The sequence below is a fragment of the Capricornis sumatraensis genome, chromosome 17 (genome assembly GCF_032405125.1).
Source record: "Capricornis sumatraensis isolate serow.1 chromosome 17, serow.2, whole genome shotgun sequence".
Taxonomy (NCBI): Eukaryota; Metazoa; Chordata; class Mammalia; order Artiodactyla; family Bovidae; genus Capricornis; species Capricornis sumatraensis.
Genome location: NC_091085.1, coordinates 67,160,147 through 67,185,233, shown reverse-complemented (window position 1 = coordinate 67,185,233; position 25,087 = coordinate 67,160,147). Strand labels below are relative to the sequence as shown.

General features: G+C 47.0%; 1 protein-coding gene across 1 annotated transcript in view; it reads right to left on the bottom strand.

Moving 5' to 3' along the window:
- TBX5 (T-box transcription factor 5) overlaps nucleotides 1-25,087 on the bottom strand; it is a 47,420-nt gene that overhangs the window by 5,446 nt on the left and 16,887 nt on the right. Inside the window, exons 6-7 of the mRNA XM_068990191.1 lie at nucleotides 24,391-24,482; nucleotides 6,436-6,662 (exon numbers count right to left, since the gene is read on the bottom strand). Coding sequence (XP_068846292.1) covers nucleotides 6,436-6,662; nucleotides 24,391-24,482 — 319 coding nt within the window. The remainder of the gene's footprint in view (nucleotides 1-6,435; nucleotides 6,663-24,390; nucleotides 24,483-25,087) is intronic.

The following is a 25,087-nucleotide window of genomic DNA, read 5'->3' as shown; positions in this document are numbered from 1 at the left end:
ACTCCTTAGCTGAGTGACCTTTGCCAAGTCAGAAGTAGAACTCTAATTCAGGCCTTATGACTCTGAAGAGTGCTCTTTCTGATAGATGGCCCCAGCCTTTCAGCCTTCAGGAAACCCACTGTGTTCAGAGACTATGAAAAGGTGGTTACCTTGATTCTTTGGATAGATGAATGGATGGATGGATGGATAGATAGATAGATGGACAGATGGACGGACAGATAGATAGATGGAAGGACAGATGGATAAACAGATGGATGAGTGGGTGGATGGATGGATGGATGGATGGATGGATGGACAGATGAATGGATAGATGGACGGACAGATAGATGGAAGGACAGATGGATGAATGGATGGGTAGGTGGATGATTAGATGTATGGATGGACAGACAGATGGTTGGATGGACAGATGGATTGGTGTGTATATGTTTGTCCCCATGTTGTTAGCTCTTAACCTTAAAATAAAAAGAACTTGGATGGTACTGTGGGAAGATTGGGAATCAAAAGACTCCAGTTCAAATCTCAGATAGCCACTATCCAAAGCCATGGGATGTACTGACTTGCTTGCTATCGGTCTCCCCCAGTGAGAATACAAGCTTCCTGGGAAGAGAGACCTTTGCCACCTCTCTCCCCTTATCTTCAGCATACAGAACAGCGCCCAGTACAAAGTAAGTGTGCCATTAATATTTACTTGATGACTGCAGCCTGGATCGGCCACTCATCAGCCACATAACCTTGGGAATCTATCCCAAGCTCTTGTTCCTCTATTTGCCTCCTATTTGCCACGGGGGTAGAAGGCATCTCCTGTGACTCAAAGACTACAGGGAAACTCCAGTGAAGGAAAGAGTGTGGGGTTGCTCTAAAAACCAAGGAGGCTGAGGAAATGCAAAGCCCTTCACGGTACCCAGTTCCGCTCCCCTTTCCCTCTCAGTATCCAGTGCGGTAACTGGCTTGGCTAAAACCTTTTATTTGGGTCGTCTCTGGTTTCCAGTGGTTGGGGAGGGCTGTCAGGGTGGGAAGGAGAGAGAAAGACAGACAAGTGGTCTCCCAGGCCCGGGTGAACTGGATGTGATTGAGTGGCGTTGATAAAACACTTTCCCAGCTTTTTTAGCTCCTCCCATCAGGAGAGATAGTTTGGAGACAGCTGGGTCCAAACACAAGGGGCCCCCGGCTGGCCTGGTCCTTTGACATTTCACTGGGGCTGCCTTCTAGGCCGGTTGGAAAGGAGACAGACAATGAGGGGAAGTCAGATAGTGGGGCAGGCAGGGGCCGGGGTGGGAGAGAAGCCACCCATGGAGTTATCACTTAACGGGAGTCCCAAACTGGAAGGAAACCTCGGCTGATTCCTTATCGCTTTACAATGGAGGCTGATGATGAATTGCTTTTTGTCGTCTCCGAGGCAGGCAGGCAGGACAGAGGGAGCTTGGCTGGAATGTTCTCTGTCCCTAGGAGCTGTCTTTTCCGGGTGAAGGGAAGCAAGAGGGGCAGAGGTTTCTGCAAAGGTAAAATGAACCCTGCACCCCAAGTGCACAGACCTCAGAATGAATCAGGGGGTGGAGCTGCTTACTCACTGGGTGACTCTGTGCCAGTTACTCCATCTCTCTGAGCCTCAGGGTCCACATCTGTCAAAGAGGGGGCAATCCTTCACCTTGTTATCTGCAACCCGTCGCAACGTCCTGACTCCTCTGACATCTCCAGCTCTTCTCCACACTCCTTGGTCTGAGCCATCACCATCTCACACACTTTGGAGCCTATGAACCATCCCTGGCATCAATTCAATCACAGCAAAGGGACTGCCTCCAAACAAAACCAGAATCACATCCTTCATGGATTCAAAGCCCTGCAAAGGCCACCCGTCGGTGTTAAGATAAAATCCGAACCCTTCAAAGTGGCTCACAAGGGCTGGCATTGTGCTGGTCCCTGCCATCCTCAGCAGCCTTCTCTCTCATCACTCTTCCTTGCTCTGTGTTCAAACCATGCTGGCCTTATGTCCACTCCCCCAGTGAGAGGGGGCTCCCCATTTTCCAAGGGTCTTCTCTATGCCTGGACAACCACTTGGCTCCCCAATCTCATAGCTGACAACAACTCTGCAGAGACCTCAACTGAAATTCTTCCCCGACACCCCCACTCTAGTCCAATAATCCACTTTGCTGTTTTTTTAAAATAACTTTTTAAAAACATTTATTTATTTGGCTGTGTCCGATCTTAGTTACAGCATGATGCCCAGACTCAGCTGCCCCATGGCATACAGGATCTCAATTTCCCAACCAGGGATCAAACTCACATCCCCTGCATTGGAAATGTGGATTCAACCACTGGGCCACCAGGGAAGTCCCCCACTTTGCTTTCTGTTAGCACTTTGTGCGTCTCCTTCATAGCATTCGATCGCCACTGCCATCAAACAAGTCAATAACAAGCCATAGTAATGTCTGCACTGTTAGCAACGGTGTGCGTTTCCCAAAGTCAGGGCGGCTGTGAGCTCACCTTCAGTGGAAGACTTATCGGTAGCAGGTTCTCAAGCACATCACTGGGATTATCTCATTTCATCTCGTGACAACCCTGCAGCGTAAGCGCTGTTGTCTCCCCCCATTCTGCAGAAAAGCTGGCTGAGGCTCAGAAAGCCGAAGCAAGTTACCCACCATCATGCTGCTGGGAAGGATCAGCCGCTGGGAGAGACCGCAATGGACCAGCCACTGACTCCAGCTTTCCTGGGGGCCACCTCAAGCCAATTCCAAGCTCACCCAAGGATCCCAGCAAAGCACCATGTGCAGGACAACCACTCCTATTACCCAAAGAGGTTCACAGCCTTGCATTCAAAGCCTTCCTCCTGTATCCTCCAAGAGTGCATTTCCAAGGATGCTGCTATCAATATCGAACCTAAAACAGCACCCTGATTCTTTGTAACTAGGTCTGGCATCAATTTAATCGAAAGAACTCTTTAATTCAAACCTGTGAGCTCTTCATCAGCGAATAGGACCCAGTCTCAAGAGCAGATCTCTAGTGGGACGATGAAATTCGGAGACTGCAGCTCATAAGCAAAGGTAATGGAGGCAGATAGGGTGATGGTTCACAGTCCAGGCAGAGTCTGCAGGCCAGGCGTGGGTTCAAACTCTACCTTCAAGAACCATCAGTTCGGACCTCCCTGGTGGTGCAGAGGTTGAGAGTCCGCCTGCCAATGCAGGGGTCACAGGTTCGATCCCTGGTCTGGGAAGATTCCACATGCTGCAGGGCAACTGAGCCCGTGCGCCACAACTACTGAGCCTGTGCGCTAGAGCCTGGGAGCCAGGGCTACGGAGGCCGCGTGCTGCATATCCGGAAACCCGTGCTCCCTAGAGCCTGTGCTCCCCAACAAGAGAAGCCACTGCAAAGAGAAGCCCAAGCACCGCAGCTAGAGCAGCCCACACGCAGCAACGAAGACCCGGTGCAGCCAAAATATGTAAGTAAATAAAAATAAATGAAATATTTTTAAAAGCAGCTTGAAAAAAAAAAAAGAACATCAGTGAAGTAAGTCAGAAAGAATAACACTAATACAGTATATTAACGCATATATATGGAATTTAGAAAGATGGTAACAAGGACCCTACATGCTAGACAGCAAAAGAGACACAGATGTAAAGAACAGACTTTTGGACTCTATGGGAGAAAGCAAGGGTGGGATGATTTGAGAGAATAGCATTGAAACATGTATATTACCATATGCGAAACAGATCACCAGTCCAAGCTCGATGCATGAAACAGGGCACTCAAAGCCAGGGCAGTGGGACAACCTGAGGGATTGGGGAGGGAGGTGGGAGTGGCGTTCAGGATGGGGGACACATGAACACCCATGGCTGATTCATGTCAATGCATGGCAAAAACCACTACAATAGTGTAAAGTAATTAGCTTCCAATTAAAATACATTAATTAATTAAAAGAAAAAGAAAAACAACCATCAGCTCACAATTTTCCCTCAGGTTCCCTATTTGTAAAATTGGTTTATATAACAGTGCCTACTTAATAATGTTCCTGAAAAGGTTAGCCTGGAACCTCGGCAGGGCTTCCTGAAATATAATATGAAACAGCATCTCTGCACCAGCATCTATGCGCTACAGGACATTCTTAACCCCTGCTTGTGCCTGAAAGAGGCATATTGCAGGCATCTGGGCTCCAGCCCATCCAGCAGCGGGTGTGCTGGGAGTCAGGCCAGGGGGCCTGATGGGCTGATGCTGCTCAAGCCTTCCAGATCCAAGGAGTTTGGATGGGCTTCAGGTAAGTCTGGAAAGCCTGGTCTCACCGGGTCAGCTCCCCAGCCCCTTATTTGGACCCATGACAGCTCTTCCCTCTTGAAAAACGTGACTTTGGTAAATGTCAAATAGCCAAACCGTGTTCCTTTTCTCAGGTCAAAAAAGAAGGTCCAGGCGCCACTAGACTTTGAACGGCGTCGTGTTGGCTGATGGGGCTTTGAGATCCAACAGGGAGCACTCTGATGATGGGGCCACAGACTGTCTGGAGCAAAACAGAGCTGGTTTATTAAGTCAACCTAGCGCTTATTTCATAGCCTCTTCACACCCAGCCGAGGAGACAGGTCCAATTGTGGGCTCCAATCTACAAAGGTTTGTTGTGAGATTTAGAGGCACTGACTAAGTAACTTTCCCGTAATCATAAACATGTGAGAATGGCAAAGGTCAGATTTATCTCACTAGTCTGACTCTGAAAATCACAGGCATAAGCAGGAGGTTGCACAGTCCCCTCCCCTTATGTCTGTCTTCCCGAACCTTCACCTAAATGAGCAGCCGTCTCTTTACTTCCTCCTGGGATTCACTTCACTGCCACCCATGGGGTGCTCATCAAGCACCAGTTGCTCTCAGGAACTTAGCACCATTTACAAAGTGAGAAAATGATGCCCAGAGAGGCTAGGACACCTGCCTGAGGTCATCCAGGAAGTTGGCAGAGTTGACACTCAAATCTGTTTCCCTGGCCCCACTGCCCACATCCACACCTTCGATTCTGCCTTGGAAAATGTGCCACCAGAAATTTCCTGCCTTAACTTCCCCTCTGGACTCAGATAGCTTAGGAAGAAGTCATCCATTTCTCATTAGGCAAAGGAAATGATGAGATGTCTCAGACAACAGCCTAGGAGATTTAAAGAGGGGATGCACAGAAGACAAAATCCACCATGATTTTCTTTTCTCCCTCTCTGCCTTTTTTTTCTTTTTTTTTGGTATTGATCTGGAAAAGAAAGAAGAGCTCAGAATCCACTTGGGAAAAACCTTGCCCAAGGACTAAGTGAAAGTGAGGTCGCTCAGTCGTGTCCGACTCTGCGACCCCGCGGACTGCAGCCCACCAGGCTCCTCCGTCCATGGGATTCTCCAGGCAAGAATACTGGAGTGGGTTGCCATTTCCTTTTCCAAGGACTAAAGAGCACATCAAATTCCAAGGAGGTTCCCTGGAGTGTAGGTTGTAGGCTTATAATACAACCAAGACTCTGAAAGCATACTCCCTGACTACCCCTGACAACATAAACTTGGCTTTATCCTTTTAGGGTAATATTTCCTTTTCAGCAGCTAAAAAGAATGAGGCTGTTCTAGGGTCATGAAAAGACATCTACAATGTATGCTACTGTAGAGCACAGGGAACTCTACTCAATATTACGTAACAACCTAAATAGGAAAAGAATTTGAAAAAGAATCAAAACATGTATATGTATGACTGATTCACTCTACTGTACACCTTACAGTCGTTAATTATGAAAGTGAAAATTGCTCAGTTGGGTCCAACTCTTTGTGACCCCACGGACTATAGAGTCCATGGAACTCTTCAGGCCAGAATACTGGAGTGGATAGCCTTTCCCTTCTCCAGGGCATCTTCCCAAATGAGGAATTGAACCCAGGTCTCTCACATTTCAGGCAGATTCTTTACCAGCTGAGTCACCAAGGAAGCCCAAGAATACTGGAGTGGGTAGCCTATCCCTTTTCCAGCAGATCTTCCCGACCCAGGAATTGAACCCTGGTCTCCTGCATTGCAGGTGGATTCTTTACCAGCTGAGCTACCAGGGAAGCCCTTTCATTAACTATATTCCTATATAAAATAAAAAGTTTAAAAAATACAATATATTCTAAAATTTTAAGAAATACAAGTTGCAAAACAGGTACAGTATGATATCAACAATTAAAAGTAAAAGCAAAACCCTGTATTTGTGTGCATCTGCAAATGCAAATAAATAAATGCATCTGAACATTTCAAATAAGCTTTCCCCAAGGAAGGGGCTAGAACTTGGCAGAGATGTGTCAAAGGAATCCTTTGCTGTACCAGAATGGTTTGACTCTCGTACATTCTCTCAGTCTCTCGGTGCACTGCTTACATTTAAAAAATAAATATACATGTGGTCAGGTGTATTTCCTTTTTTCAAGGGAAAGAAGAAAAGAAAGTGGCCAGGTGGGCAGTGCAGTCGCACTCACCTTTCCTCTTGGTGCAATGGTAAATTTGGCTGTGCTCCTGGGGCAGCGGGTATGGGTTGGGTGGGGGCAGGAGGTCCTGGGAAGGGCCGGACACGCCATTCTCACACTGGTACTGGGACCCCAAGTTGGATGAGGCGGACAGAGCTCGAGGCTCACTGCTGAAAGGACTGTGGTTGGAGGCCACTTTCTGTCTCACTGTGCTCCTGGGAACCACAGGATATTCTTTACTGAAAGAGAGAGATACAAAATAACATCGATCAGTGAGTGGCATGATAGAGATCTTTTCATTGTCTGAACCACAGGGTCAAATAATCCACTGGGAAAAAGAAAACCACAGAATAAGAAACAAAGGGGTCTTTGACGAATGGAGAGATAAAGTTATACTCAAGTGCATCCTATGCCATGGGCATATACATTTAGTCACCATCTTTTCATGTCTTATACATTAGGCAAGTAGGTTCATGAACAGTTCTATACATATACCAAAAGGTAAATAAGCACCCCCAGCTCAGAATTCCTCCTAAAAATCAACAAACACATGCCAGTTGAAATATTCACGCTCTTCTAGCTGTCTTTGAATTCCCTAATTCAAATGCTAAAGAGCTGAGAAGTCACTAAGACTTAACTTCTTGGTCTCCATCTTTCCCTAACATTAATCAAGAATGGCAGCTGACCATCTAGGGTAGTCACAGAAGAATCTAGGTCACCCCAATCTGAAGAGCTTGCTGCCTGTGCCTTAGAATTCCCTTTTGAGTTGCTGTACTTGTTGCCTCTGACAATACTTAACTTCTCTGTCCCTTGGTTTCCCACCTGTAAAAAAGGGATAATAAACAAAATCTAGGTTCAAAGGATTGTTGAGAGAAGAAATGAGTTAATGCCTGTGAAAGCCTTACAGTGGTGTTTGTCACAACAAATGACAGCCATCAGCAGGCCTGTCACAGTTTTGGAGACACAGTGGGGGGGAGGGGGGCAGGAAGAGGAAAAGAGAGGTCAGAGGAGATGGAGAACAGAGCCTGGGATCTAAGGAGAGGCAGGTCCAGAGTCAGGTCTCATCCCCACCACGGGACCACAGCCTTTCTAAACCTCAGTTTACAATGCCATGTGGATGACAGCCTTTCTAAACCTCAGTTTACAATGCCATATGGATGACAGCCTTTCTAAACCTCAGCTTACGATGCCATATGGATAGCCTCTACCAGGGTGCTCAAAATCTGGTCCCTCATACTCTCTTTTTTACTATTCTTATGTATGTATTTATTGGCTGTGCCGGGTCTCCGTTGCTGCCTGGGCTTCCTCTAGTTGCAGCGAACGGGGCTACTCTTTGGTTGCGGTGCATGGGCTTCTCATCACAGTGGCTTCTCTGGCTGCAGAGGACGGGCTCAGGGGCGCAGGCCTCAGTAGCTGCGGTGCACGGGCTTAGCTGCTCCACGGCATGTGGGATCCTCCCAGGCCAGGGATCAAACCCATGTCTCCTGCATTGGCGGGTAGATTCTTCACCACTGGACCACCAGGGAAATTCCTGGTCCCTCACACTTTTATGATAGGTCCCCCACATTCCCTTCCCTTTTGCTTTCATGTATTCCTATTTTTGTCTTCATAAAAGCTCGGGCAGTTCAACAGAAACCTGTCCTGGAAAGGAGGAAAGTGGAGCTGAGTATCACCAAGAGCCCCAAAGGAAACCATGTGAGTGAAGGAGGGACTGAGTGAGAATTTGCAGAGAAGCTCAAAGGTAAAAGGAAGAACTGACAGAAATATCCAGGGTGTTAAAGAAGAGAACAGTCCAACCCATAACATTCTCACATGCACTAAGGGAAGAAGGCTGCCAGTGTTTGGGATCAGAAAGGATATCTTGCACAGGACAGTAACTAGTGCAGCGTGGATACGGTGATCAGCCCATCTTTTCTGGAAGGCAATATGATATCACCCCTTTTTTTTTTTTTGGCCACACCATGCAACTTGCAGGATCTTAGTTCCCAGACCAGGAATTCAGCCCAGGGCCATGGGAGTGAAATCACTGAGTCCTAACCACCTGATCACCAGGGAATTCCTGATAGCGTTCATTTTTTTAATTTTTAATAAAGTGGACCAAGCAATCCCATTACTATGGATTTTCCTAAGAAGGTAAGTATGAGGATTTTTCTCCACTGCATCGTCTATGAAAGTGAAAGTATTCACTTGCTTGGTCACGTCCGACTCTTTGCAACCCCATGGACTGTAGCCCGTCCAGGCTCCTCTGTCCATTGTATTCTCCAGGCAAGAAGACTGGAGTGGATTGCCATTTCCTTCTCCAGAACCAAGGGAAGACACTGGAAACAGTCTAAATGTCCTCATTAATGGTTGAGTCAACTTTGACAGAGCTAGATGATGGAATATTCATGCAACCTTTGAAAATAATGAGAAGCCTGTTTACGAACAGATTCATAAATCTGTGCAAGATAAATGAAGTTAAAGAGGTAGGATTTAACATGACTGAAATTATGAAATAGATCCCAGTGGGTCCCTCCAGAAGCTGGGGTTATGGAAGAACTTTTAGATCAACTTATTACTTTTTTGCAGGCTTTCCTCGTGGCTCAAAGTGGTAAAGAACTCACCTGCCCATGCAGGAGACTCGGGTTCCATCCCTGGGTTGGGAAGATACCCTGGAGAAGGAAATGGCAACCCATTCCAGTATTCTTGCCTAGGAAATCCCATGGACAGAGAAGCCTGGTGGGCTACAGTCCATAGGGTTGCAAAAGAGTTGGACACGACTGAGCTACTAAACAACATTACTTTTTGCACATCTGCCTTGTTTGACTCTTTTTACAGTGAGCATTTATGAGGTTTCTGGAGAAAGAAATGGCAACCCACTCCAGTATTGTTGGCTGGAGAATCCCATGGACGAGGAGCCTGGCAGGCTACAGTCCATGGGGTCACAAGAGTCAGACATGACTTAGTAACTAAACCACCACCACCATTTATGAAGTTTAGATGACTATTTCCATGTTGAAAATAATAATTATTACTAATTGTTAATAGAATAGTATATAAACTACTAACATGATTTTAATTACGACAGAGCAGGAGGACTAGTCTAGGAGGGATACATGCAAAATAAAGGAAGTGCTTGCAGTCTCCTGGACGACAACGTGTGACCCTCCAGGTTCTCCATTCATCCTCCCCATGTCCCCCACCCTCCACCCCACCTTGGGCAACAAAAGGCAATGGAAACAGAGGTAAAATTCGCAGGGCAAGATCTTCCTTGGTTGGAAAGCAAAATGAAAATGAAGGAGAAGCTATTCAAAGCTTCCCCCACATTTCTCCCAAGAGAGGTCCCTGGGAGTGAGGAGGACAGAAGAGGACTTGAATCTGATCTCGTCATCTGTGGATCCAGAAAAGCTGCTATTTCTGGGGAAATGTCCCTTCTAATTTTTTTTTAACATTTTAAAAAAAGTGCTTCCTTGTCTTTTTTTTTCGGCCCCGCAGCATGTGGGATCTTAGTCCCCAACCAGGGATCGAAGTTTAGCCCCCTGCAGTGGGAGCTCGGTATCCTAACCACTGGACCACCAGGAAAGTCCTGAAACGTCGATTTTTCACGCAATACCTTCCATTGGGTCCTCCACCCCACTGTGCCTGTAGCACCCCTAGTCTAATATCCTTGCTAACTCAGTGAGCGAGGATAAAGGAGGTCATCTAGCTAAGCCTCACCTGCAAAATGGGGAAATAAAGAGATGATCTGGAGAAACCATAGCCGCCAGCCCCGAGTCCCCCAGACACCTTCCCTTCCCTGATCACCCACTCACTGGACTCTGATTTTTATTTGAGTATCTAAGAATCAGGGTATAGTGGAAAGAAAAAAGATATTAGATTCAGGCAAAAGTGCATTCTGTATCAGACCTACCATCTTAACAGTTGTGTGATCTTAGACAAGATACTCGATCTCTCTGAGCATCAGTTATCTCTCAAGATCGTTGAAATTATCCAAGAACATACTCTAGAAAATGTCTGGCACACAGTAGAAGCTGTCATGACCGCCATTACAAGATGACTCGCGCTTCCAGCTCATAAAATTTCCCGGGAGGGAGCCGTGCCATAAGCCTGTCTCCCGAACGTGGAGGTCTCAACTTTGGGGAAAAACTTAGGGGTGTAAACTTGGATTTTCAAAATGATGTCTTTATTTTCAGTAATCCCGAATTGGAATTCAGTCTTTCCTTCTGTGATGGGTGTCGGCAGCAAGCCACAGTTGAGTTAGCAGCCCTAGCGACTGTCATCAACAGAAACAAAATAACTTCCCATCTTGCTGCAGCTGTACAGGTCTCCAGATACCACTTACGCTCATGATGACTTCAAAATTACAGTCATTTTCGATCTGCTACGAGGTCCCCATTACTTAAGACATTTATAAAGCGCATATGTTACGATGTCGCCATTTAGGAAAGAGTTTGATCACTCTGTGTTAATATAATGGGCTTCCTTGGCAATCAATGCATCTTATTTTACACATTTAATCAGATTCTTCTGAGAAGGGATCCCTAAGCTTCCCCAGACTGCCAGAGGAGCCCAGGGCCCTAACCAGGATAAGAATCCCTCTGTAGAAGAAATATGAATCAGGAAATCCTGAACTTAGCTATGATGTTTGCTCTGAACCAACCATTCTTTACCTTACTCCATTTTTAAATGAATTCTTTGCCTAAATGAGCTTTGCCTTACTCTGAGTAATAATAGCCATGACATTAAGGGGTTTGTGGTGCAAGGTCCTCTAACGCAATTAAAATAAAAATACTTACCTATTCAAAATTTTTAAAAGTACACCTGAAATTATCCCATGTACAAAGAGCAGAACGCCCAGCACAATTTTGAAGGATGCTGCATTCACCCCCTTCATCCTCTCTGTGACCCTCTGAAGTGGGGACTACTCTTATCCCCATTTTATAGATTAGAAAACCAAGGCCCAGGGAGATGAAATAACTTGCCCAGGGTCCCAGAGTTAGAAACAGACACCACCAGAATTCTAACCCAACCGTCTCCAAATTACTTCTAGACAATTTCCTACTGACCTCTTTCCATTTTTAAAACATAATATGCTATTAGGGGTGCAGGGGTTTGGAGCCTAAGACTCCTCTCTCATTTCACCCACCTCTCAGGGGTGTGACAATCTCCCACTCTGGGCCCCGGCCTTTGTTTGTCATCACAAACCACATCAGAGTAACCAGACAGGGGACAACAGAGTGTCTGCCAAGTTTCTGTGAGGTTACAGACACCCTCATGACACCCTGGGGTCTCCTAGCCCAGCTTTCCTGTGGACTGTGTCATTTCAGAACCAAAGCTGGAGCCAAACTGAGCAGCTCCAACTGCTCAGACTCTTCCCCTGGGGCCAGGAGGCTGAAAGGAATGAAATTAGCTTTATAGTTCTCACTTGGCAGCTGAAGCTACGTAATGGAAAAAAAAGGAGAAGAAGAAAAATCATTATAATAATAAAACAAAAAAGGTGTCAAATCTTGCTGGCAATTCAATTTAGATCTTGCTTAGTTCGAGTACTGGGCTGTCAGAGATCCAACAGGGAAGGGGAAGTCTCTTTTTAGTTTGATATTCTTAATAGGGAAGGTTATTTTTTTTAGTTAAAGAAAATAACTCTTAAAAAATGTTGGCTGAGGGAATTTACAAGAGAATGTATCAATGGACTCTGTGGAATTCTCCCTTCCGGCACTGCCAGATTGCAAAATTACCCTCTGGAAAAGCCAAATCCTGTTTTTGATTACTAACACTCACAGAAGTGGGAAAGGCATATTACCTCAATAACCACTTGTCCCTCTCAGTATGTTTCTCTCTGAGGAGCTTGAAACATCAGTCCCACCATCAACCACACATGTCTCCCCTGGTGTCTGCAATACAACATCCCCAAATCCACCTGGCAGGTGTCAAAATCGAGGCATAGAAGAGCTGAGTGACTTCTCTAGTCAGGATGGAGTTACAGAGGCAAAGAGAAGAAAATGGTCCCAATAAACACCATTTGGGATCACTTCTCTTTCTCTGACCATGCCACGTGGCTTGTGGGATCTTAGTTCCCCAACCAGGGATTGAACCCAGGTCCTCAACAGTGAAAGCACAGAGTCCTAACCACTGGACCACCAGGAAATTCCCAGGATCATTTTTCCTGGGCTCATCAACGCATGAATCAAAGGAACTCATGAGTAGCAACATAACAAAAGCCTCTAAAGTCCCCGTGAGGAGAAGATGACCTATTTTCCTCGGCAGCATCATTCACGACTACAGGCAGCATCATTCACGACTACAGGCAGCAGAGAATTGAAGGGACAGTTGAAAAGCCCTCGAGGGTCTGGGAAGCGAGTAGCAACTGGGGGCTCTTGTTCACCAACATCATCATTATGAGCATGACCATTCTCACCATCACCACTACCTTCCTCATCCTCATCTTCCTCCTCATCATTTACATTGCTTTTTGGCGCATCCTACTGTTCCAGCCTCTGCTGTTGTTTTTTAATCACTCAGTCATGTCCGACTCTTTTGCAACCCTATGGACTGTAGCCTACCAGGCTCCTCTGTCCATGGGGATTCTCCAGGCAAGAATACTGGAGTGGGTTGCCATTCCCTTCTCCAGGGGCTCTTCCCAACCCAGGGATCGAACCCTCATCTCCTGCATTGCAGGCAGATTCTTTACCACTGAGTCACGGGGGCAGCTCTCCAGCCACTGCACTGGTTGACTTACATGCTATCCCTCATTTGATCCTGGCGAGAATCCCATTTCATCCATATGATGATATTTACTTTAGAGACAGAGAAAAGAAATGAGACTCAGAGAGGTTGAGCAACTTGTCTCAGATCACCCAGCTAAGAAGAGGTAAAGCTGAGCTGCACCCAGGGTCAGTGCTATTCCAAAAGTTTTCCCAACTTACACTTGATAATAGGCAATTGTTGCCTTCCCATCGCTGCTAAGGCAACATGGCACTTCTGTCACACAGAGCATCTTTGAGGTTACCAGAGTTAGGTATTGGTTTTATCAGGAACATCAACTTCTACCGATCCAACTGTCCATCATTCCTGCTTTACCAAAAGTCAAATCCCACTGCACCGGCTGACACAGACACGATCTGCCCAGTCTGGACACAGGGACCCGACTACCCCAGTTTACCCTGGGTATCAGGGCCACCAACCAGCTTCTCCCGGCTCCACTGCCCTTTCACATTCTGTTCCACGTGAGCGGATGCAATGAATGACGCCATTGTCGCCGGCTCTGGGTTGTAAAACGTTACAAGGGAATACTGAAATCCACAGCCAAACGGCATCACAGCCGGCCGCCAGCTAACGAAGGGCCCTGAGAATGTTTTCCACTGCAGCCGACTGAATTGGCCTTTTCACGGCAGCAGGTGGCAGGGGCGCTGGGGTGCTGAGGAGGGGGTGAGTTTCTGTTGTTTTCCCTTATGATGCTTACGCAGTTTCTGGCAGCCTCTCTCCAATCACTAAAGCAGTGCGCTAGGGCAAGGCTGGGGACTGAAGAATCTGTTCTCGCAAGCAAATTCCTCCTCTCGCTAGCCAGCACTTTAATATGCGATCAGAATGAAAAGAGGACACTCCCCCTGTCCCACGAGAGCCTTCTCGATTTATTAACTTTCTGATACGCTTGGGGAAATGATTCCGATCTAATGTGCGTGGACCCTCAAGGGATGGGGGCAGTTCACCCCAAGCAGGATTTTAGCTCAGCAAATAATAATCGCTCCCATCATTCTCATCTACAAAGTGCTTCGCGACCATTTTGTGACTCAGGTCTCACCCCACCAGTGAGGTGGAGAAAAGCACTGTGAATTCTAGCTGCTCCATCTCTCTGGTCAGGCCAGGGGGGACACGAAGAAGTGACATGAATTCCCACCATTGATTCTAACAGGGCTGTCTGATGTGAGCAGCACCAAGAACCTCAAAGGCTGGGACTTCCTTGGCGGTCCAGTGATTAAGACTCTGAGCTTCCACTGCAGCGGGCATGCGTTCAATCCTCGGTCAGGGAACCAAGATCCCGCATGCTGCATGGCATGACCAAAAAAAAAAGAAAGAACCTCAAAGACAACACCCTCACTGGCCAAGAGCGCGCCCAGCATTCATGATGACTTTGGTGGGCGACCTTGGGGTTCCCATAGTAAATCTCTGCATAACTTCATATCAGGGTTCTCATTTTGAGTTGTGATTCTGAAGTCAGGTTGTATAGATGTGCCTGCCTTTGATGGTACACAGCCAATTTGGCCACTGCGGGGCTGGCTAAGTTCTTCCCTTCGCTGAGCCTCAGTCTCTTGTCTATAAAATGGGAATATCATCCCCTTCTTGGGTGGTCAAACAATACAATGCTTGGAAAGGCTTAGCATATATTGGAGACATATTGCTCCATAAACCCCAGCTTATAAACCACATGATTATATTTTGAAGCAAACATTCTTCCCTTGCAAAGGCTTCACCTGATTTATGAATTCCACTCCCCAAGCCATCCCAAATACCAGGTCCTTAGAGCTTGTCAGTTTTTCTAAGGAGAAGCCCATACTTGCATCTGCTACTCAAAAGGGGTCCCAGGATCTCTAGTTCTCCCCAGGAGAAAAAAGCCTTATGCAAAGGGTAAACAGTGTATGGTTTCCTTTATATAAAATTCTATAACAGACAAACGTAACCAACAGTTTTGTTTTTTTTTTAATCACAATATTAATTGTTTCTGTTGGGGAGGTGGAAGAGGAATAACTGGGAAGGGGCATGAGGGAACTCTCTGGGTGAAGGAATGTTTTATATTATGAGAAGGACTTGGGTTTCACAGGTATATGCATTTGTCAAGAAGTGAATGGTGCACTTAAGATCTCTGAATTTCTTAATGTATGTAGACTTTACCTGAAACAGAGGCTCCTGAACAAAAATTGAATCCATGTTAATGGCATGCCTACTGAAGTATACAAGGATGAAAGGTACTCACAAATGCAACTGAGTGTGAAATACATCCAAAAAAAATGGGGAAGGGGAGGGATGCTCAAGAGGGAGGTGATATATGTATAATTATGGCCGATTTGCATTGCTATATGGCAGAAATCAACACAAACAATGTAAAGCAATTTTATTCCAATTAAAAAGTAAATTAAAAATAATAAGATAGAAATTTCAAAAATAAGATGGTAGATGGATGGATGGATGGATTGGTAAATAGGTAGATTGGTGGATGGATAAATGTATGTATGCATTGATGGATGAATAGATAAATAGATGGGTTGGTGGATGGAGAGATAGATCAGTGGATAGATGTGTGATAGAGCAAATATATAGCAAAATATTAATTGTAGAACCAAATCAGTGGGTATATGGGTGGTCTCCATGCAATTCTTCCACGTTTTCTATATTTCTTACATTTTTCATAATACAACACTGGGACACACTCTCGGAACTTCCAATGTTCAGCCAAAGTTGGCCATCAAGGAGAGAAAAGGTTTCCTTTTTCTAAAACAGCCCAGCCCATGAGCTCCATTTCCAGAAGCGTCACACATTATTTTCTGCACATCTTTGCTCATTTTGCAGGGCCAAATTATCCAGGTCTGACCAGGGGACCCCTCCATCAAATAACTTGATAAAGGACAGTTTTGTGCCCTCTCCCGAGAGCCACTGATTCAGAGCCTCTAAGGGTGAGACCCAGAAACCTGCTTTTTTCACCAGCCTCCCCACCCCCAGCTAATTGTCATGTCTGCCAAAAGTTTAAGAAACAACACTTACGGGGGATTTGCCCTCAGACACTGTCCCTGAAGAGCAGGTTCACTGGGGGAGCGGAGGGCTGGGTATGGTGCTGCAGATGAATGATGGACAACCAGGACCAAGATGAGACCTCTCGGGGCAAACCTCCACTCACAACTTAGGCTGGCTTGGCCTCCCAAACATAAAGAGTCTTCTTGTTTTACATAAATTCACACTTTCCTGGGGGAAGCCACAGGCATAGCCAAAAGTACAGCAAGGAGTGGCGAATTAATGTCACCCCCAGAATGTTTGTTGTCCTGGAGATCACATCTCATTAACTGGACATCCCCACGGGTTTCCCTGGTGGCTCAGACAGTAAAGAACCTGCCTGCTAATGCAGGAGACATAAGAGACACGAGTTCGATCCCTGAGTCGGAAAGATCCCCTGGAGGAGTGCATGGCAACCCACTCCAGCATTCCTGCCTAGAAAATCCCCATGGACAAAGGAGCCTGGCGGGCTACAGTCCATGGGGTCGCAAAGAGTCAGACACGACTGAGTGACTAAGTACATCAGCTTTAACCACAAGCATGAGAATACAAGAGCGCTGAGCCTTCTTTTTGAAAAATGACCATTTGAAGTTAGGAGCTGAACAGTCATTTAAAATTAGGAAGGCAGGGGCGAGGAGGGGGGTGGTTGCTGGAAAAGAAGGGATGGCTCCAGTGCAAGGATTTTAACCTTTTTTAAAAAGGTTAAAAATTTTTTTTAATATTTACTTATTTATTTGGCTGTGCCAGGTCTTAGTTGCAGTACTCGAGATCTAGTTTCCCAACCAGGGATCAAACTCAGGCCCGCTGCACTGGGATCACAGAATCTTAGCCCCTGGACCACCAGGGAAAGCCCTGGATTTTAACCTTTTAAGGATCCCAGACCCTATAAATTCCCCAAAATTGCTTGACATTTTTTCTTCTATTTACATATCGTGAGTTTTTCAGAGTTCTTGCTTTAATTGGATTTTCCAAAGGGATCTTAGATACTGATTAAGAAGCCTAACCCTCGAGGGGGAAGAGGAGGAGGTGACCTACACTGCAGAGGCAGGGGACAATGGTCTGTTTCTCACATGGATGGACAGAGATGTCCCCAGGCTGGGGCCGACAAAACCTATTTGCTCTGCCTGGGACAACCTGGACTCCTGGCTCTCCTATCGGCCCTCTGGTTGCTGTTCTTTTCAGTCGTTCAGTTGTGTCCAACTCTTTGTGACCCATGGACTGCAGCACACCAGGCTTCCCTGTCCTTCACTATCTCCCAGAGTTTGCTCAAACTCATGTCCATTGAGTTGATGATGCTCTCCAAGCATCTCATCCTCTGTCCCCCCCTTCTCCTCCTGCCCTCAATCTTTTCCAGCATAAGGGTCTTTTCCAATGAGTCGGCTCTTCACATCAGGTGGCCAAAGTATTGGAACTTTGGTATCAGTCTTGGCAGGCCAACCAGAAACTCCAGGGTCCCCGGCTCTGGAGATTGCTTCCTGCCAAGGAATCGGCAGTCCACAAGAAGACTGAGGAAGAAGAGACAGCCCAATTCTCCTATGAAGAGCTCTGAAGCTGCCACCGCTAGGCGCTGCCCGTCTCCCCATCGTGCTCCACAAATGCTTGTATGCCAGAAAGGCCAGGCATGACTCAGAGCCGCACTATGTGAATTAAAGCAAGAAGTGCCCAAAGAAGCACTTTGCTGCTGCCTGTTCCGATTCTGGAGTTTGTCTTTACAGAAAGACCAGGGGTAGCCGGCCGGGGCAGACAGGTGATTCCTTCTATCCTGAAGATGCTCACCGCCAGGCATCTGCACCTTAACTGGGTGTCAACCTGGCCTCAGACTTCAACAGGGGATGGATCCCATCTCCTCCTGACGTGATCCAGGGTCACTCCCGCCCAGGGACAGTGTCAGGCGCTCCTAGGCAAGCTGGGGCAGTGTTAAATCACCCAGGCACACTCTGTCTAGCGGGAGGCTCTCTGGCTCTCCTGGAATCTGAGCCCATTAGTGAGTCTTGTTCCACCAACAGCAAGTAGCAGAAGTGTTGCTACAGGCTCCCAAGGTGTAGTGAGCAAAGGCCCTCTCAAGGTTCTCCAAGGACAGCCGCCACCATGGAGGGAGTCCATGCTGGATGGGCCACATACACACGCTCCAGGGGACCACCCAGATGGGCTCCCAGCCAGAAGCCAGCATCAACGGCGGTCATCGGGGTGTGCCATCTTGGACACCCAGCCTTGTCTGGCCATCAGATATCTGCAGCCGTCCCCACCAAAACCCGACAGCAATCACACCTGTCCAGAGGCATCCTTCCCAACCCCCAAACCCTGAGCTAAACCCAAGTGCCTCCCTGGGGATTTCCGGCTTCTCCTTGGGCACAGTGACAAGTGATGCCTGGCTTTTCCACCCTAAGCAGCATTTAGGGAGCGTTCCTGAGCGGGAGTAGGTTGTTAAGTGGACAAAATCTGGAGCACTGTGATGGTCTCTGAGCTCCTCATGGGAGGACAGAGGCTGCTTATACGTCCTCCCCTTGCGTGGGCGCAGAGGTGTTGGAAGCAAACTGCTGGAGCTCTGGCTGTCCTGGATTCAGAGTCTCATGCAGTGATGATGAGCCAGCTCAGAGCCCACAGTTCTGTAGCCAGTAGATGGGAAATTTAGGAGTGGAGTCATTCATTGCATAGCAAAAGTAATTAGGACACCCATATTACCTCACCTCATCCACGCAACAGCCCCGGAGGTAGGTGCTATAATTATCTTCCTTTTACAGATGAGGAGATAGAGCTAGGGGAGCCCCAGGGCTCATCGGTGTGCTAGCCAGGACCCCAGCTCGAGAGCCTGCTTTAGCATCGGTGAACCCTGCCCCTCGGTGCATGGATTCCCCTTTGCATCCTCAGGACCTGGCACGGAGTAAGCCCTGAAAGAATGGATGTCCACTGAAGAAGAAAGCAACAGATCCAAAACTGAATAAATAAATGAGTCTCTCTGGGAGGGAGGTTCAGGATGGGAGACATGTACACGCATGGCTGATTCACGTCAATGTATGGGAAAAACCACTACAATACTGTAATTAGCTTCCAATTAAAATAAATTAATCAAAAAAATAAAAACAAATGAGTCTCCAGGCTGCAGTTTTCTTTTCTGCAAAAGCAGGAAGGTTAAACCAGATGCTGCCTCCCAGGGTCCCTTCTACCGCTAGAATCCCTGCTTCTAGGGACAGTGTGCCCTGTCACGGTGCCACGGCAGCTGACTTTCAGAGATCTTTAGAGTCTGATGCCTCCTCCAGAGCCCCAAATGGGTAGATCCCTGCGCACTCCTCCAATCCAACCCAGAGAGCCCTTCCTCTCAACAAATTCAAATCCCATTCACCAGGACTTCCCTGGTGGTCCACTGGTTAAGAATCCACCTTCCAGTGCAGGAGATGTGGGTTCAACCCCCAGTAGGGGAACTAAGATCCCACAAGCCACTCAGCTCAGCCAAAAAAAAAAAAACCTTAGGGAGTCCCCTGGTGTTCCAGTGGTTAAGAATCCACCTTTCAATGCAGGAGACGTGGGTTCGATTCCTGGGAGGGGAACTAAGATCCCCACATGCCTCGGAGCAACTAAGCCCGAGCACCTCAACCAGAGGGAAGCCTGCATGCCACAATGAAGATCCTGCATGCAGCAACTAAGACCTGTCACAGCTGAAAATAAAAGAGTTAAAAAAATTAAAAAATAAGAGCTAGCGAAAAGAAAAAATCCCATTCATCCCACAAAACCTGACTCCCATCCTTTCGATAAAAGCACCTCCCTGCACTCAGTGGCCCTGTCCTTGGCCTCACGGGGACCTTTGACTCCCAGAAGTTCCCATTCAGCTTTGACAGTAAGTGCCTACGCTTTCTCATTAGGGTGAGCATTTAGGTACATCTCCCGAATTTCTGTGATTTGCATATCACCTTGACAATGTTGGCCAAATCTTCATACCAGCTCTTCTGCTGTTTAGTTCATGGGAAGATCCCCTGGAGAAGGAAATGACAACCTGCTCCAGTATTCTTGCCTGGAAAATTCCATGGGCAGAGGAGCCTGGCGGGCTACAGTCCATGGGGTCACAAAGAATATTTTCTCTAAATAACCAGCCTTAGCTTGCCTTCCCTTCTCCCTCCCTCTTTCCTTCTTTTCCTTCTACCCTTCCTTCTTTCAAACTTAGTCTTGGGGACTTCCCAGGTGGTCCAGGGGTTAAGATTCTGTGTTTTGTGGGCATGAGTTCGATCCCTAGTCACGAAACTAAGATCCCAAATGCAGAGCAGCACAGTCAAAGAAATAAGTCAATAAAAGAGAACTTAGTCTTATTCTAAACAATATTGTCTATGAAATCAGCCTGATGTGCCTGGTATCTGTGGGCACGCTCTAAAGTCATCTCATTTGTCACCAGGGGAGGGGGCACTGCAAATTTGGGAAATATTGGTTTTTTAGGATAAGATGTTTTTAAGCCACAGATTAACCTTTCCAAATAACCTCGGCACATATTTTAATCAGTCAGCTAGAGACAGGATTTGCAAAATGATTTTATTTTCTTCTTCCTGCTTTCCCTTTGCTCTCCCATTTTCAGAATAAGCAGTTATCACTTCTGTAACTAGAAACCATACATAAACGTTGGAAAATAACTAAGATACCCTCCGCATGTTCCAAACACAGATTGTTGGGTGAAGAGAGGGGAGGAGGGTACGTGCCCAGACATTTGCCAAGCTAATCCAAAAGTTATTTATGTGGGATCACAGCAGAGTTAAGGTTCAGCCCTCCATCACCCCACCCCTCTCCCTCCCTCCTCTCTGATTGTTGGAATTAGAGGAAATTTCATTCCTCCCGCTTTGCTGCCTGAGCCAGCTGTCACTGGGTGTGTGGGGGACAGGAAACAGGATTACAAGATCAACAGTGAGCCCGCCGTTCCAGCCAGGCTGTTATCAGAGCCGTCTCCGGAGAGCCATCTTCCCCACTTGTCACTACCAACTGTGACCTGGGAGTTGGGACCACAGCCCAGACTCAATTCTGAACAAGGGCAAAACTAGGAGTGATGAGTTCTCCCCGACTCGGATCATATTTTGGAGCGTGGACTAGGAACCAAGCACCCTTCAGGCATTCTCTCGTATAGTTCTTACAAGAACCCCTGAAAGGGGAAGCTATCTTTATTTATGCCCATTTTACTGATGAGGATACTGAGGCTCCCTGCAGTAACATCACTTGCCCGAGGTCACCTGCTGATACACGCTGATACACTAAACCCAGGTTTGTCTGACTCCAAAGCCTACTGGAGCCTCTCTGCTTTGCTCCTTCTGACCACCAGGGGACAGCTCCAGAGAACTGGATGGATGACCCTGTCTACTCTCCCAGCCTGGAGTGGTTAATCCAACCCTCTTTATTTCCCGATGCAACTCCTTATGCGGCCACAAAGACACACATGTCTGTGAGGCTGAGAGTTTCAATCCAATGTGTCAATCCCTGACCCCTTACTGAAGACCAATTACCTTTCCTTCCTTTCAACTCCAGGTGCCTAGGTGGGAAGAAGCACACAGCCAATGTGCAATAACCCTAGAGAGTAGTTAGGGTAGACAGTTCAGACCTAAGCAGAGTCCTCTGCCTAAACAGCTCACCAGGCACGTGGTTCAGAGCTGTAGGAAGAGACTCCAGGATTGCTGACATGAGAGCTCTCAAACACCTGTCCGTCCCCCACTGTCTCTGCTTCCATGCCCATCATCTGTTCAACGAGCCACCAAAGTGTGGGGCCCCAGCCTTACACAGAAAAGCAGTGAGGGCCCCTAGGAATAGACACATCCGACCAGGCAGTCTGTGGCCAGAAGCAGCTCCCTGGAGGAAGGAACAGCTACAAGGAGAAATACTGACAAGGAGGCTTTAGTGATGGGCAGGAGATGGAAGGGGAGAGGGGAAAGATGGAGCTTAGTTAGACCAACTGTGGTGTTACGGGGCCAATAACAACGTATAGAAGACAGATTTGGAGCCGCTCCTTCAGCCTCATTGAAAGGGAGAGGGGACATCGGTGAGGACCAAAGCTAGGGGTGTGGCCAGGCTGGGGAAGGGCGTGGTCAAACACACCAAGGTGTCTGGACCTGACACAGAGGGCAATGGGAGTGTTTGAGGCTGTGAAGAAAAATGTCTTATTTGTGCTGTACAAAGATGTCTTTGGGCTTCCCTGGATAGCTCAGCTGGTAAAGAATCCGCCTGCAATGCAGGAGACCCCGGTTCAATTCCTAGGTCAGGAGGACCCCTTGGAGAAGAAAATGGCAACCCACTCCAGTGTTCTTGCCTGGAAAATTCCATGGACAGAGGACACTAGCAGGCTAGAGTCCATGGGGTCACAGAGAGTTGGACACGACTGAGCGACTAAGCACAGGGACAAGATGTCTTTGGCAGCTGCCTGGAACATGTCTGAGAGGGGAACAGAGCTGATGTCAGGCCTAAAGAGGTTAGGAGGCTGTGGCAGGTGAGGCTGCTGGTGGAAAGGCAGCCTAGATGGAGAAAGGAGGTGAATTGTGAGACATGATAAGAAGGTAGCGTCTCTGAGACCAGGTGACTGGGTAAAATTGAGGGGGCTACTTGCAATACCTTAAACCCATAATCCCACCTGCCCTGGACCTGGTGGAAAGGAGGGAAGAAGTAAGGGATGGAAGAAGCCCTTCAGTCCCCAGCTGCACAGCCTGGCCCCCTACCTGCAGGATGACCAAGATGAGACTGCCCATCAGTGGCTAAGCTGCCATGATGACAAGATGACCATCAGGACAGGATGGGGTTTAGACACCATATAAACAAACACGTGGCTCCCTGAGCCTACAGCTGAAAATAGTTTGGCCTCTTTCACCTTCAAGTGATGTTTGTTATCAACTTTTCCACCGACCACAGGCTAAATTCAACTCTAACTTCCAAGTGAAGACACATAAAGCCAAAAATGTTTCTAAATAATAATTTAAGGACTTCATTATTTTCACCACATAAAGCATCTTACAAGTCCACCATCACGAAGGAAACCAGTTATGAATGCAGGAATTCATATGAGTCTGGTGTACCTGTTCCACCGGAAGATAATGACATATTGATTTTTTAAAAGCATGCAAAATTAGATCTGCTAAGCCCGCTATCTGAAAAAGAGTTCTACAGCATGTTATTTCCAAACCCAATGTTTAAACCACAAAGCTGTGGGACCTTTCTCTCCCTCTTCTTCTTGGGTCTCTTGTCCTCCTTTGAGTAAGTACATGTGTCCATCTGCCCAACTCTCCCTTTTTGGGTTTTCCAGAAAGGAAAAGGATAAGCGTCCTAAATGACCTCATTTTATTTTGAAATGCTAAACTCACCAAAATGGGAAGAAAAAAACAACATTTCTTGGTCAAAAGGAATCAAGATGTATTTCGAATTCTCTTGCCATATGGTAAGTTATTTTGGAACTCTACCAAGAGAATATTTGACAAAATTGGCAATGCTTGTACAATCCTTTCAAATCAGACCAAATTCCCACTATGTCCATTTGCCACAGCCCCCTTCTATTCATCATATCAGCGACCAAGACCACAGGATATGTAAAAAGACCGAACAATTTTTATCACCAGCTTCTAATCCACCACCCTTGCCCCATGCCTGGGAGGCCACATGGTGTCAAGTTTGTATATCACCCCACGGAAATCAAGCCATTAACTCCCCTTTCATTTACCAAGAGCTGTTGCCAAAAGAAAATCATTCCTCGGCGGTGACTTCTGGGAAGAAACAGAAAGAGGACCTCACTAGAGAGGAAGACAGCAGAGAAAGAGGAGAAAATTGTAGCTTTTGCTCCCTGGGCAGATGGAGACGGTCAAGTTCCCTCATACACAGTCTTCCCCAAATCTACACGCTCCGCAGCGTCTGATAGAGGAGACCACACAGAGGGTTTGGTTTACGCTGTAAAAGTCCCGCCTGTAACACAGAAGCTGCAGGAGACACAGGTTCAACTCCTCGGTCAGGAAGATCCCTTGGAGGCGGGCACGGCAACCCACGCCAGCATTCTTGCCTGGAGAATCCCATAGACAGAGAAGCCCGGTGGGCGACAGTGAAGTGACTTAGCAAGCACTTGTGCATATAAAGGGTATTAGAAAATGTGCAGTGTGCCAGAGGCTCTCTCTCGTTTCTCCCGATGGCAACAGGGCCCCATTTCTCTGTGCCTGGTCTTCCGGGGCTGCTGGCTCACCTGGGCTATTGAAGGGCAAGGGATGAAGAGAGCCGGGAGCCGAGGATCCCACTTACCTTTGCATTCTCGACATCCTGTGTAGCTCCATGTCATCGCTGCCCCGGAATCCTTTGGCGAAGGGATTATTCTCAATCTTTAATTGGGTGATCTGTAGGAAGCAGAGAGAGAGAGTTCGGTGTTCACTTGGTTGCTCTGGACCCGGCTAATGATAAGTGTCATGGAAACACAGTCTCTGGCAACCCAAAGAAGCAAATTAAGCCCGTCACATTAACGAGACCCACCACTGCATTCGAAAGGAGGCTCTGAAAAATGTCCTAGATCAGGCTGTCTTTAAAAGCAGGGGGTGGGAAAAAACCTGGTTTCAGTTTGCCCATTAACTGGAGTCATACACTGCATCATTCCAGCCGGATTGGCATTTTTGTCTCAATCATAGCATTCTGTGTTTCAAACACAATGCAGGCCTCAACACTTGGTCCACCCCCTTGGAAAACTGTACCATGTTGACACGATGTCAATTTCCTGTAACGTGGCAATCTCCATTGGGAAGGACTTGATTATTGCTCTCAAGAGCCTGCTATGCCTCATTTCACATCCATTTCATAGTTTTCACAGAGTTTGCTAGTTCCAGTGAAAAGGAGGGTGTCTAATTAAATAAAGACCAACATATAGAATTATAATATATACAAGAGCTACCTAACAGCTCCAAACCTCTTTAATTATATAAGGAAGAAAGAATCCTCTTCTGGGAAATTT